We start from the raw sequence: 15077 nt of genomic DNA, 5'->3' as shown, positions 1-15077 counted from the left end.
TGACTTATCACTCCGCTTCCCATCTCAATGAGTGTATGCGCGCATTTTTCGGAGCTGGATCCGCTGCAGTTTCCGCCCAACAAACTGAGATGCCACTTGGCCGTCTTTTGTTAGACGCCTTGGCTGGCAAAAAGGACGTTCCATGTCACGTTTCCCAGCAGCATGGTCTGTTTTGAAATCCCTGGTTTAATGGCGTGGAAAATTGGAAAACCTTTGTCTGCTACGCTCGGCTCGACTCGGCTGGACTGGACTCGGCTCGTCCTGGCCTGGTCTCCACTTGTCTCCGTCTGCTTTGTGGCAGCTGGTCGGACTTGACTTCTGGGCCCAATTTCTATATTTGGCCGGGATGCAATTGCTGTGGCAGCCAGCGTTGAACGAGTGCCAAATAACTTTCCTCAGGTGCTCGAAAATTGCATCTAATGAGTGCCATAAATTAGTGCCAACTTTGGCGCAGATGGGTTCTTCCTGGCCCTGAATTGTTGGCGGCGTACATTTACACCACCGGCCTTTTCCATCCTTGGTGTGCATTTTTAATGAAGTTTGGCGCGCTGCGGTTTTCCCGACTGCTCAAGTTGCTACCACGCCCACATATTTACTGGTTAAATTTGCGAAAAGGCTCAAGTTGCTTGTCTTAATGCAAAAAAAAAAAAAAACGGCGCAACTTGGCGTCTTCAGCTGGGCTTTACCATTATATGCGTGTGTCTACAAAGTGGTTTTAATTAGTTGTGTTGGCTTTCTGCAAGCTGAAAGCTTTGTGTGCAACACGTTGAGTGTTAATTTTATTGGAGGGGTTGGGTTTCCATATGTGAAGGAAGAAAATATAAATAAAATTAAAAAAATAGTAACAATGTTTCATGTTACAGGTTACAGAAAGGCATTATTACTTTAAAACCATTTTTAAACGCTTGCCATTTATTATATATTTTTCTTATTTACTGATTCCTTGATGCCTATGCGTGCTTGTACTACAAAACCGCATGTGTTAAATGTGTTTTCAGGCAAGTGACATTTGTGACACCGACAAGAATGAAGGCCTAGGTCGAGGGATCGAAGCTTGAAATACCCTTTCATTATTATTATTCATTTTAAGTTAATACGTTTAAATAAAAGATATACAGGCCTGTTCTAGTTTCCACTCGGAAGTGAATTTGATAACATTTGCGGATTTCCCTTTAACATAAGCGAATTTCCCTTGGTGATTTAAGGAAATTTTTTAAATTTCCCTTAAATTCCCAAACAAAATCAGCTGGTCGCTTTCAACAAAAGGAGATTCCCTTGTCTAAGATTTGCTAAAAGGGGCTGATAAAATTTTGGCCCGCTGTAGTCTCCAACTCATAGATAGTAATGAAGCACTAATTTAAATAATAAAATCTAAGGAATAAGCATTAAGACAGGAAATAAACATTTTGAAATATTTGTAATTGCAATCAGCTGTTCTGGTGGCAAAATGCTGGAAAGTAGAGTTGCCGAGGGTTTAGAAAAAATTCCCTTCGCATAAAATTTAGTTCAGTTTGTGGATTGAATTGGCTGGTATTTTAAAGAAAAACACTTTTTCATATACTTTACCTAATAGCAGATATTTTAATTGTAAAACAACATAAAAAGTAATTGTTCGAAATTAATCTTAAATATATGCCGTTTTTTTTAAAAACGCTGACAACCCTTAAATGGTCCCTCTCAAATACGACACAGCGGCAGCGGATTTGCAATAATGCTGAAGGTTAGAATCGAACCGATTTTAAGGTGCACCCACAAAATAATTATTTGTAAATTAAGTAAGTTAGTATTAGCTAATTCAGTTATGCAATAATGTTCCCAAAACTTCAAGGAATATATTACAATTAACATTTGTAATATACATAATCGCATTGTATTTTAAAATAATTAATTTCTGATTTTGCGGATTTGAATCCGCCGGCCAAATGGCACACGGAAAGTTTCCGTGCGTTTCGTCTGCAAATTAACAGAGACTTAACAGAGGGAAATACGAATCCGTAAAAATTTTTCGGAAGTGAACACTAGAACAGGTCAGGGAAATCCGAATCCGAATAAATTTTACGGAAGTGGAAACTAGAACAGGCCTGATAGAGGTAATTGTTAATATCCCAGTGTGTGCGAGTTACAATTTTTAAATATTGAAATTGAAAATTAAAATATTAAAAATACATTGTTCATGAATTTGCTTAATAATTTTAAATAATTTATTGTCTTACAAAGTATTTTATAAATTTAAATAACCTTTAAACATATTTGTGGATTAAATAGTAAACACTATATTTTAGAACAGATTCAAAACTAAGGTAGGAATACATCAGAATATTTTTGTATTTTTTAGAGCTTTTTGTTCTTAGTGCAATAAAATTAACAAGTCTCATTTAATGGGTTGCAAAACTATAATTCCCTAGCAAGGGTATACAAGTAACTTACACACGAATGTGTGTTTTTGGCAGGTGCAAGAAAGCCTGGAAGTAGGGCGACAAGTCAGGCCCAAAATGTCAGCACAAGTCAAAACCATAAGTCAAACCACAACATATGAATCAAGGAAACCGATGTTGATGCGTGTGTTTGCGAAGTCGGTTTCAAAGAACCATAACACCGAACCATAACACCATTGCCATTTTTAAAAAAGGCAACGTTAACGTGAGGTAAAAATTGAAAAAGGTTACATTTTAAATTATAAAGAACATTTTAAAAGGTATTTATATGACACCATGACTGACCATCCCCAAAATTTGAGTATATGCCAAGGTTCAATGAATGTGTACCTGCAGGAAATCAACGATAATTTGAGCCTTTTAATGGCGTCCCAATGCACTGGCAGGATGTCCGGCCGGCAACACAGTCCTTGGGGGCTCGAGAGAATGAATGCACTGATTTATGACACCCTCCAATGCAAATGGGAAAACGCATGATAATTACACTTTACCCCCCCACCTCACACGCTCTCTGTGAACTTTGACTGTCATTTCCTGGCTGCCCAGCAACAGAAAACAAATGCAATATAATCTCGCCCGGAGATGCGAACCCAGCAATCAACTGGTGTCTCAGTTTCCATTGGAGCAAGCCCAAGCACACTTTTCCTCGCTCCTAATGCACCTGGGCAACGACATCGGCGAGGAAAATCATCCCCGCAAGATTTGCCGCCACGACTGGCAGCCAAATAACCCAAAACAAATGGAAATATCCCCAGAGAGAGCCAGAGAGCAAGAGAAAAATGCCCTGGAATCGGGATTGATTCCCCTGCAGGAAAATGTTCCTTTTCTGAGAATTTTCCCCTCACCAAATAGCCAAGTTTACCCACTAGATAGAGCTCATTTTGGTCATAGAGCTCATGTATTCGCGGACCTATCATATACCATATAGTATCATACACTTCCTGTATTAAATAAAGGCATCGGAATGTCACTGAAGTGCAGTTTAAAAGTTAAAATGTGGGGAAGTCGACCTTCGGGCAAGTTTAAGCCTATAATTTAACTTTGGCTGACTAGCTGAACTGAACTATGCAATTATTTTATACTATTATTCATACTACCCTTACCTGTTTGGAGACCTTTCTTACAGGCTGACCACTGCAATTACTATTCAAGTTTCCGTATTGGACACTCTAATAGCTGTAATAAGTTTTTATTACTAATACCTGTAACATAACGGCATAGGAAGCATTTATGGAAATTAAATGCAGTCACAAACAAGTTTGAATCCTGCAAAAATAAATGTTAGCCAAAATGAGCAAGGGTCGCAGAAAGGAGCAGAAGCCATGGCAACCCTTAATGCGTTGTCCGGATTAAATTCCCGAACCATACGTCAACGCTCGAGGGGGTTACCGAGGGGATACACAGAAATAAACAGATCGATTTGATGTTGTGTTCTTAATTTTTACATATATAGTGGATACCCTCAGCAAATCAATAATTTTTAATAATGAATTACGAAATATATTTCATTTCAAACTTTTTTTTATTTAATTGGATACTACAGAGGGTTTTGAAATCCCCTTAAGATATTTCATCCTATGAAACCAGTGGATTTTAAGATTTAAGATTTTAAACCCCTTGCACTAAACACTAGTGCTTCTAGCCACTTTTCATTATATTTCCTCCCAGTGTAGGAACACGGATCGGCGGCAGTGGCACATGAAAATGGCATGAGCAAAAATAAACTGATAAGCGACAGCCTGAAAAAACAATGTGCAGAGCTCTCGGCGAGGGCCTGGGCTTGGTGGGAATTATGCGGAGATCCCCGCAGAGCAACACAAGTAAAAATATGTTGCATGCGACAGCGGCACAAACAAATAAACAAGCCAACGGACAAACAGACAAACCGACCAGCAAACTGACAAATGAATTCGCGACACTGAGAGCGACGGTGGGTGGAAGGATGGGGTCTGGATGGGCAGAAAGTTGCCATTCCGGCAATGGAAATCAATTATTCATGCGCTCGGCCACGCAGCTAAAAATGCAAAGCATTCGCCATCCTTCCTCTGTGTCACCCAACAGTATGCAACAGTTTTCGGCAGGAACGTATCGCACTCCTTCTGGACAGAACTCGGTCCGGGATAGCAATGATGATGGTGATGGCATTTGTTTGTGTTTGATTTACGCCAACTGTGATTAAAGGGCAGCCGAATCAGTCTAGGCTCTAGCTAGTCCCAGAAAAAAAAAAAGATCAAAGCGTCGGGCTATAATGAAATTTACAGGAGCAGAAAATCCTGGTATAACGAAGGAGCTCATCTACGAAATAGACTTATTTGTGAAACGGTTTTACCTAGAGCGTAATATAAGTAAAAATTAAGGAAAGTAATTTTCCCACAGAGAAAATAAATCAAATTCCTTTAAAAAGTAATTACTAAATAAATAAAACTACAATAAAAATGCCAAAAATTACCAAGTAAGTCATCAAAACTTGATTTAAATTCAGCTCAAAGTCGGAAAATCTATAGCTGGGTCAACGGTTGAGCATCTAAAGCGTATTTCACATAGAGGCTTTCCCCTTAAATAGAGTATTTCAACAACTAAAGGACCACTGGAGGGTACTAATTAAATCTGGCCACCGGCAACATCGTCTACCGTCGATGCACAGATAGGAAGCCAGCGCTACTCAGCTTAGGAAAATCGTATGCTCTCCGAAGTCTTCTTTGTCGGTGGGCTCATCGGGTGGGCGGGGAGTTGGGAGCATCGGAAATAGGGAAAACAGTGCTGCATGCTTTCAGGCGTAAAGTGTTTGATTATGGTCATTTATTCGGTGCGTCGTCTGTCAGTGTTGTGTCTACTTTTTGGAATGCATGTGTGCGTGTGTGTGTGTGTGCTCGGGCGACTCCATTATCCTTTTGTCTCGTCTGGGAACGGGGTTGCCATGGAATTCGGCTGTCCTGTATTCTGGTTGTTTATGTCTGAGCGTACGATTAAAATCGCATACATCAGCGTCCCCTAATGGCGGGAGGTGTGGTGTCCATGGCTTCATTTTCCGGGGGCAGCTGGTCGTCTGCCACTGGTCACTAATTTGTGTCCAATCGCGCATTTAAGCGCCGTTGTTTATTAATGCATTTCGTTTAACGAAACGTAACGCCACATTTATTCCACATATGTATTAAAAAAATAACGCCCACAAAAGCTACGTGAGTTGAGTGGGGAGAAAAGGTAATCCAGATTGGGCTTAAAGCCTGTGTCCATTTGATAGTACTCTTATATATTTACAAACAGGTTTTTAACACCTCAAATGAATTTTGTGGATTTTTAATCAGCATCAAAAATCACTAGGATTTTGAAATCTCTTTAGAAGGCTTCTAAAAATAAGCCATGAACTGTTGAAGAAAATAAATTCAGTAGAAAATAATGTTTTGTTACGATGTAACATTTTGTAGGATATTTTTTAAAATATTTATTTCAAAATGGTGATGTTGATTTTCGTTGGCACCCCCCTAATTGGTATTTTCTGCGTTTAAAAAATCGTAAAATAAACATTTTTCAGATGCTTCCTTATGGCACTTAAAATTAAAGGTATATTTTATCTTCTGTTTGCTGCCATCAACGTTTGTTTTTTTGACTCCAAATGCAGGGGTTGTGAGTTGGGGGTTCAGGATCCTAGAGACCACAAACAAAACGCAACGCTTCCTAAAAGGCCAGCCGTGTTTGGCTCTTCGCCTTTGAGTGGCCCGCGGCTAAACATTCTGTGTGTGCATTGTATACAGTAGCTCCGCATGTCACGTGTTTTTACAGTTTGCAGTTCATGACGGCTTAATTAACTCGCATGTTAATTCTTATGCCCCCCCTTACATGTGCAGTGCAGGGGATATACTTCCAAATTGGTTCTCATCCCTCCATCCACCTTTATAAACACCTGAATCTTAGAGACCTTAAATGAAAACATTGTATTCAACTTCTCCATACATCCATTCATACTTAAATGAACAGCATTTATACATATATCCGGATGATGTATTGTTCTTTAATTGAGTTCTTAAACAACAACTCACAAGTATAAGGGAGCTTTCCATGTTATATTTATTTTATAATTTAGCTCTATTTAGCTCTTAATAAATAAATATAAAAAAGTAAACCTTATTATTACCGAATACCAAAACCTACTCCGAACAGGGACACAAGTTAAATAACGGAAAAACACAGGGAAAATTGAGAACAAATTGGCATAAATATCCCAATAAGCAAAGAACTTTAATGGGAAATTTCAACACAAATTTGCAACAGAAATTCAAGCAAAAGCTATACCGTAACCAAAAGCTTAAGCTGTGAACTTTGAATTTGGAACAACTAAGATTTAAAAATAATTGGAATGACCCAAGCCAACTTGACTTGGCTTTATAATAAAATATCCTAAGATACTTTTGACTTAAAGTCTAGCTTACAAGTGTCTTCAAATAAAATTAAAGACCGAACTCTATCCAAAAATTAACCATGTTTTGCTTGGTTATTTAATTATCCCAGACAATGTACCATCGTGCATTTATCTGGGCAACAATTAGCTTAATGAAATGCAATCTTTGGATAACAACAAACTCGTATTTATGGCTACCCAAGCAAAATCCTTTGACTAAAACAACTAAAGAGTCCCATAAGTAAGTCAGCCAAGTACGCCGGCGCGCTCAAAGTGGGGCAGCGTGTAGCGCAAGGTATCCGCCAAACGTCGCGACCCAAACATCTGGCGCACCTTTTGCTTGGCAAAGTCTGCATCCTTGAAGTTCTCCAGGTTGTTGTCAGCTGTCTGGGCCTTGTCCTGGCTGACGGTAGGGAAGATGCCGTAGCTTGCGAAGAAGCCGTAGGCCTCACGGCGATTCACCTCCTCCAGGATCTGTTCGTAGCTGGGAACGGGCACGCCCAGGTCAAGGCTGAGCAGCGTTTCGGACAGGCGGGCATGGTACGCGCGTAGGAGCTGGGGCCTCCGGTGGCGAAGCACCTCGAGGTTAAGGCTTGTGTAAAAGAAGTAGTTGATGTCGATGCCCGGGCTGCCCCACACGCTCAGCTGGAAGTCAATGAAGATCATGTCCAGCGGCCGCTGCGCAGAATCGTACTTGAAGAGCAAGTTATTGACCCAGAGATCGCCATGGTTAAGCACCTTGATCTCCTTCTCCTGCGGGGCCTGACTGCGCACTAAATTGGCACGGTGATCTTGCATGTATTTTCCGATCTTGCCAGCGATGCGCTCGTAGCCGGGCCACGAGCTCACCAGTGTGTGCAGCTCCTGGCCATTGCCCGAGAAGAAGCGCATTAGCAGCCCGTTGTCTTTTGCTAGGCCTTCCGGCGAGAGCATTCCGTCACCATAGGCCTCAAAGATATGGGGATCCTGTGGAATCCGAATTAGTTCAGTTTACTTGGGTTTCCTGTTAAAACTTACCAGTACCGCCAGGGCCATGGAAGTGGCATGGAACTCACCCAGGCGCTCCATGACCAGACGGCAATGCTCCTCGTCCAAGCCCAGCTCGCGAGAGGCCATTGTGTAGCCCAGCTCACCCAGATCTTCAAAAACTAAGCTGCTCTCTGGCTGTTTGATGCAGTGATAGAGCCTGAAATGGATGGTGGTATAAGATAAGGTTAAAAGGAACTATATAAGAACTATATAAGAACTATATTTATTATATCAACTACCACTCACTTGGGTCCAAAACGTCGCTTGCACTGCATCAGTAGCTCGAGCCGGGGCAGCACCTCGTGATAAGTGATCTTCTCCTTTAGGTAAACCTGCAGATCCTCAATAAACTCCACCGAATCCAGGCGAGGAATGTGCTTTATGATGAACATAAGGTGCTGCTCCGCCTGTCCGGGACGTCTGAATGATACCTTTGCCCGATAAATCTGGCTACAGTAATTCTCACCGGTGCTGCTGCCCATTCGGATGTGAATGGCCAACGGCTGGATTTTCGCCGTCCGCAGGGCATTCTCCAGTGCTTCCTCGAAGAAAGCCACATCTAGGTAACTGGGCAGAGCAGTAACCTCGGCGTCGCACACAATGCTACACATTTTGCGATCGTTTGAAAAGCAGCCAGCAAGCGTTGCTCAATTTATATACTCGCCTAGGCAAAATTATAGAGCTGGCTCGGTTGATTCCAGCGGCGGAATTAATTACAGATGCACATATATGTAGCACATGGCTTAAATATACTTTAACTGAGTTGGAATTCTCTTAATAGGCGACAACAAGTTCTCTAATTTCTCGGTATTCTCGAAACACGCAACACCCGGAGATGGCGACCTTTCGCATGCGTGTTTCGCTACTAATTCAATTTCCTGAATTCAACTTTGCTAACAACACTCTGTTCTCATCTTTCTCTGGCTAGATCCCACTCGCTATGATTGACTGGCAATTATCTTATCAAGTGTTTGTTCGTACAAAATATATGCATAATATCCATTTGATTAGTCGATAACGAATCTTTATGGTCTTTGCTTGCTTAACGCTTACTTACTAAGTACCCACAAATCCAATTATCTGATAAAATATAAAACCATAAAAGTATATTCCAGTGACATAATGCTTATATATCAATAGAGTTTTATTATTGTAATATTTAGTATTATTATATAATAATTACTTTATAAATAAAATCTTTGTAGTTTAATCAACTAAACAACCTAAAGGCCAGGCTCTATATATTTTTTAGTAAATGTATTGCTTTGTGCGGCAATAATTACATCAAAATAATTTGTTTTGTCATCATAAATTATATTCTAATTAAAAACTAGTTATATCCATATTACTCAGTGGAATATCCGCAGACAATTTCAGTTTGATGACTTGTATAACTTGACTAACGTGACGATGTGATTTGAAACTTGAGACACAGAGAGAATATTTAATATTCTAAATTAAAAGATTGTTATTTAAGATAATTGACACGTTCCATTTGGAAGGCTGGGGCGTAAAAATGTGTGTTGACTTAATAATTAAGTGGGTTAATATGCAAATAAGTGAGTGAAAAATTCTCAACAATTTAAGTTTCATTTGACGAATTGAAAATAGATGCATGTCTTTATTAAATATAATTTGTTTGTGGAATTAACCGCACGCAAAGTGCGTTCAAGTACAATATTATCTAATAAATAGAAAAGGAAGTTTAGATTAAAATATATATTTCCCTAATATAATTTTTAAGTTAAAGATTTATAAATATATATTGATATTATAGTTGTTCAAATTTCAGTCAAACATTTTCATCTCATCCAGACGCTTCAGCGTGCATTTCAAGCTCTCCAGGGTGCGAGCGTTGCCTTCGAACATGAGCTGCACTTTCTGTCGCGCGAAGCTTTCGTCGTGGAAGTTCTTCAGTGAGTTGTCCTCCGAGTCGACGCCAATCATGCTCATAAGCGGAAAGAAACCGAAGGCCACAAAGAAACCATAGTCCTCGCGTTCCCGGATCTCCTCCATAACGCCCTCGTAACTGGGCAAGGCCTTTGTCCACGGCAGGTCCTGGAGACATTCAACCAGCGCCTTGTAGTAGATGTCGATGAGCGCCTGTCGATGGCAACGCAGAACCTCCAGCTCCAAGCTGGTGTTCAGAAAGTAGTTAATATCGAAGCCCAGGCTACCATAGAAGCATAACTGAAAGTCAATCTGAAAAAAGCTATTAGGTGAGAAGGCTCCTCCAAAGACAATACTTACAATTTTCACATCCTGCACCTTGTACTGGGGATCGTAGTTGAAGAATATATTGTTTATCCACAGATCGCCGTGGTTAAGCACATTGTAGTTTCCTCGCAACGGATAGACAGCCTTGAGAATGCGTTCAGTAAAGTGTTCATGGTAGCGGTAGAGCTTTGTGGTGATGGAGCCGAATCCCTCACAGTCACCCACAAGGGCGGCCAGCTTCAGGAGTTGGGTGCCGAAGAGCAGCTTGAAGGGCTTCGACTTGATGGCGTCCATGTGCAGCAGACCGAAGGGATAGCGATCCACGATCGTCTCCGGCTCCCATTCGGCCATCATCATGCTGAGGGCATGGTATTGGGCCAGCTTTTGCATCACCAGAGCAGAGTGGTCCAAGTCGAGACCCAGTTGACGACATTTCAGCTGATAGCCCTCGGAGCACAGATCCTCAACGATGATGGTCTGCTCCGGCTGAGTGGTGGAGTAATAATGCCTGTAAATGGGTAAAATTAACCCAGAAAACAAAGTGAAATGAAAAAATCAAACACCCACTTGGCACCCATCGTCCACGGCTTGGAGACATTGTGTGCCCGCCACATAAGGGCCTCCAGCTTGGGCTTTATGTGCATATAGAAGATGCTTTCCTTGTTGTAAATGTGTAGGCGGGACAGAATCGCCTGCTTCTCCTCCGGCATGGACTTGACAATCAGAGATGTCTCCAGGACGCTGCCTTCTGCGTTGCGGTATTTAATGTGAGCTCGGTAGATGTTGCTGCAGTAGTTCTCGCCTCCTCGCGTCAAATTGGTTAGCTGCACCTCAAGGACGTGCAGATCCATCTGCTGCAGTCCATGCTCCAGCGTCCGCCTAAAGAACTGATGCGTTAAATAAAGCGGAGGCTCCTCCGTAGCGTCCGACATGGCGATTTGACTTGCGACTGCCAGTGGGTCCAGCTACTTTATATGCAAAATCTCAGAGAGGGTCGTCGATGCTGCATTCGATTTATAATTGATCTTAATGGGTTGGGTCATCGGGGGCGCATCTTGGACCGGACCTTACTCAATTGAGTCAATGAAAAAGCATTCAATGGATTAGCGGTATTAACGTTTGATGAACCCAGCTGAAGTCTAAATAAAGTTGGAGCCATATTTAAGTATTTTGACTATTTATATAATAATCAATTTTAATAAAATTTTAAAAAATTAAGGGAAATAGCCTGAGAAAGCTAAGATGTTTTCATTGTCAGCATCACAAGGGATCCGTCCAGGCCCGAGGGATGCCTCACACAGACAGGCAGCTAGCGCGAAAATAAGATAAGTCCCCAAATTAAACATTCTGAAACTGGGAGAGTGAAAACGACCTGTGAATAAATCTGATGAACTAATTCCTGGAATTATTCGATGGCTGACATTTGACCTCTGACTGATAAGAGCTATTTTTAAAGATGATTTCACTCTCAGTGTTCGTATATATTTCCCATAAAATTTGTATATATTAAAAGCGAAGGTCTATCTAAAACATGTACACTTAAAAAATTGCTCATCGGTGAGATTCTATTACGACATTGAAATAAATATATTACCTTTAAAAATCCCTCCAATAAGATTCTTATACATATATTATTGTTAACTGCGTTTCGAAAAGCCAGCGTCAGCGGAAATATATATGCAGAATATCATGAATTAAATATAAAAGTGTTCTTTTGTCAGGAACCAATGTGGGAAATTCATTTGAAATATTTATATTATAATTCCAGTGTTTTTTTTTTATATAATTCTTGGGGCAAAGATAAGTACTTATATATATTTACCAGATTTTGAGCAGCATAAGCAGGCAAGACTTGTGAAATCAATAGCGAAGTTTATATACCCTTCAACACGATAACTGTTATTAGAGTTGAAACAATATTCAATATAATATTGAATATAATATAATATAATTTTGATTTTTTACTATTGATTGTTTCTCTGGTACTTTTAAAGGACCTTTTAGCATATACCCTATTGCAGAAATAAATAAAAATTAATTTGTAGATCTAGGAGTAGATGGAAATGTGTTAAAAGAAATGAAAAGGGACGCATATGTCTCCTTTTAAATGATAATACACTTTTCTAGGGTAAGTATACAATAAAAAAAATCTTTTATATTGATAAGACAAGACGAATTTTCAAGCGGATGTCACTCTCAGTTCCAATTTAAAACTCATTCAGAATGATCAGACTCGCAGCAGCAATATTCTCCTTGATCCTTTGCTTTAATGGATCCCTGGCTAACACGGAGTGCGCCGATGGAAATGAAACGGAAGAACTGGCCACCATGTGCGGGTCGTACTGCTTCTCGGCGATGAAGCCAGTGCTGGGCTATTTGAAGACCAAAGAAACTAGTTTGGATACCTGTGAAAACGGGAGTCGGCAGGATCTTAGCCAGATGAACACCAAGCTAGCGGACATGCAGAAAACCCTGGATACTGTTAAAAAATCGCAACAGGACAAGGACGCCCTGAAGAATACTTTAACCCAGCACCTCCCGGCGAACTTATCGAAGCGTTTGGAAGATATTGAAAATAAGCTGGCAGCAGAACTCAACGAAAAGAAAATAATACAAAACCAACTAAAAGAGATCCAGGACATATTGACCAAAGTGGCAAGGACCGGACTAATGTCGTATTACATCAATGAGAAGGCTTTTGATGAGAATTCGAACAACACATGCCAGAAAATGGGCGGTCACCTTGTGTCCGTTCAAACGAATAATAACAATAACCAGTTAAGGAGCTTAAATTGAAAGATTATCTTAGCGATTTGGTAATTAAATTGTTACTTTGAATCTTTTTTAAACCAAATTGTTTAGTATTGTTTTCACAAAAATATATTTTGATGCATTAATTTAATTTCAAGAATTATAAGACGGTCTTTTTGGAACTCGACCACATTTATATCACAAGGGTTTTGAAAGTGTAACCAAACTACTTTTTAATAGTCGCTGAAGACGCCGAGGGAGTCGGCACGCTTCAACGCCCACTTCTGGTACTCGTTAAGGGACTTTTGCGAGAAAATAGCGTCCATCTTGCGCTGCTTGAAGGCCTCGTCCTGCATATTCTCAATGCTATTATCTTGGGCTAGTTCCTTCGGCATAGTGATCATTGGCAGGAAGGCAAACAGGCCGAACAGTCCGTAGGTCTCGCGGCTTCGCAGCTCATACTGCAGGTCCTCGTATGTGGGAATGTCCTCGAAACGGGCGTACTCCAGCGCATCCTTGAAGGCCGCATAGTAAACTTTGATCAGTTCCTCGCGCCGCCCTTGCAGCAGCTCCAATTTCACGCTGGTGTTCAAGAAAAAGTTGAGGTCACAGGCGGGGCTGCCATAAAAACTCAGCTGGAAGTCTACAAATATGGCCCTCGTCGGAGTCTCCGGCTGGGCGGCATTGTCGTAGGCGTACATGAAGTTATTGGTCCACATGTCCCCATGGTTAAGCACAACGTATCGATCTCCGGGCTTCGGCTTGGCCGCAGCCACACACACAGACCGGAAGTTGTCCATGAGACGTTGTAAGTTTTTGCTGACCTTTTCAAAGCCGGGCCAGGTGGCGGAACTTTTGATGAGCCCCTTAAGGAAGCCGCCGAACATGACCTCAAAGGTGTCGCTCTTCATTAGAATATCCTCGCTGAGCATGCCGCGGGTGTACTGCTTCACGATGGCAGGATCCTGCGAGACACAAAAACGCAATAAGAACTGTATTTCATCTCCCGTGTTGTTTGCCGCTGTGTTTACCTTTTTGGCCAGCACCATGGAGGTTGCGTGAAACTTTCCAAGCTGCTGCAGAATGAGGGAGGCGTGGTTCCAGTCCAAGCCAGCTTCACGCGAGGCTACCTTGTATCCCTCCACCTTGAGGTCACTGAACACGATGGTCTGCACAGGGGCCTTTACTGAATGATAATACCTGGAACAAGAAAGTCACGTTATTCGTTTCGTTACCAGAATTCTGTGCCAACACTTACTTGGCTCCGAACTTGTCGCCACGACTCAGAATATCCAATCGGGGAAGGACATCGGTATAGGTCTGCTTCTCCTTGATGAATACACTAACGTCTTCCAGAAACTGGGTGGCCTCTGTTATCGGAATGGTCTTAACGATCAACGAGAGCTGATCGTTCTTGGCCGACTCCTTGCCATCAACCCACTTGGCGAAGGTGAGCTGGACCCGGTAGATGGCCGAGCAGTAGTTGTCCCCCGGATTGCTGCCCCACTCGAAGTTGATCTCCTTCAGGGTGACCTTTGTCTCCCGTAGTCCCTCCTCCAGGGTTTCGGTGAAGAACTCAATGTTCAGATACTCCGGCACCGAAATCTTCTGCTCATTTTTTATGACTACCATTTTGGAGCTGTTTAACCACGTAATCGGTAAAGAGTTGTTCTTTCTAAACTTTTCCCGTCTGAGCAAGTCTTTCACGCACACCTTTCGGAGCTGACTGAGGCGACGACGCAGGCGAACCTAGCATTTTATATTTGTTTGCGCTATTGTGCCGCGGAAACTATTCCGACGACAATTTCGTGCTCTTCAAATGGCTGTTGTGTCATCGTGAAAATAAACTTAATAAGCGTTGAATAGTTGGCACAGTGGGTTTAGACAAGATTTTTAAACATTTGTTCAGAAACTGTTTAAAAATATGTGAATATACAAAAGATGGAGTGGTAAAAAAACAAATAACCAAGATATATATGTATATATATTTAATCATTATTTTATTAAATTTTTTTCATTCACTACAAATTTACATAATTGTACAAAATGTGACAATTAGCATCTACAGATACATATGTATCTAAGCCGATTAATTTATATTTTTTTTAAGTCATTCAAGTACCACTGTGCGAACTTAATGGCTGCCTCGCTCGTAGCTTTCTCAGTGCGATGAGCCTCAGTCTCTAGTATCAGTCGTGTTTTGCACTGTCATCCGAATTTTAATGAAAACAAAACGCTAATGAAAGAGA

The 15077-nt window shown here is 41.2% G+C and overlaps 4 protein-coding genes across 4 annotated transcripts; 1 reads left to right on the top strand and 3 right to left on the bottom strand.

The window, feature by feature from the left end:
- Positions 1-6895: 6895 nt before the first annotated feature.
- Positions 6896-8717, bottom strand: LOC108082683 (uncharacterized). The gene is made up of 3 exons (XM_017178184.3): positions 8107-8717; positions 7849-8017; positions 6896-7797 (listed from the first exon to the last, which is right to left on the bottom strand). The coding sequence occupies exons 1-3, from the start codon at positions 8469-8471 to the stop codon at positions 7078-7080; spliced, it is 1254 nt and encodes a 417-aa protein (XP_017033673.1). The 5' UTR covers positions 8472-8717; the 3' UTR covers positions 6896-7077.
- A 743-nt stretch (positions 8718-9460) lies between these two features.
- On the bottom strand, positions 9461-11009 carry LOC108082714 (uncharacterized). The gene is made up of 3 exons (XM_017178222.3): positions 10645-11009; positions 10111-10585; positions 9461-10062 (listed from the first exon to the last, which is right to left on the bottom strand). Exons 1-3 carry the CDS (start codon positions 11007-11009, stop codon positions 9649-9651), a joined length of 1254 nt encoding a protein of 417 aa, XP_017033711.1. The 3' UTR covers positions 9461-9648.
- Positions 11010-12300: 1291 nt separating this feature from the next.
- Positions 12301-12873, top strand: LOC108082672 (uncharacterized). The gene has a single exon (XM_017178170.1). The coding sequence runs from the start codon at positions 12301-12303 to the stop codon at positions 12871-12873; it is 573 nt and encodes a 190-aa protein (XP_017033659.1).
- Positions 12874-12889: 16 nt separating this feature from the next.
- LOC108082879 (uncharacterized) lies at positions 12890-14570 on the bottom strand. The gene is made up of 3 exons (XM_017178460.3): positions 14087-14570; positions 13860-14028; positions 12890-13793 (listed from the first exon to the last, which is right to left on the bottom strand). The coding sequence occupies exons 1-3, from the start codon at positions 14458-14460 to the stop codon at positions 13062-13064; spliced, it is 1275 nt and encodes a 424-aa protein (XP_017033949.1). The 5' UTR covers positions 14461-14570; the 3' UTR covers positions 12890-13061.
- Positions 14571-15077: the final 507 nt, after the last annotated feature.

The sequence above is a fragment of the Drosophila kikkawai genome, chromosome 2L, assembly GCF_030179895.1.
Source record: "Drosophila kikkawai strain 14028-0561.14 chromosome 2L, DkikHiC1v2, whole genome shotgun sequence".
Lineage (NCBI taxonomy): Eukaryota > Metazoa > Arthropoda > Insecta > Diptera > Drosophilidae > Drosophila > Drosophila kikkawai.
This window is presented reverse-complemented; position numbering and strand designations above follow the sequence as displayed.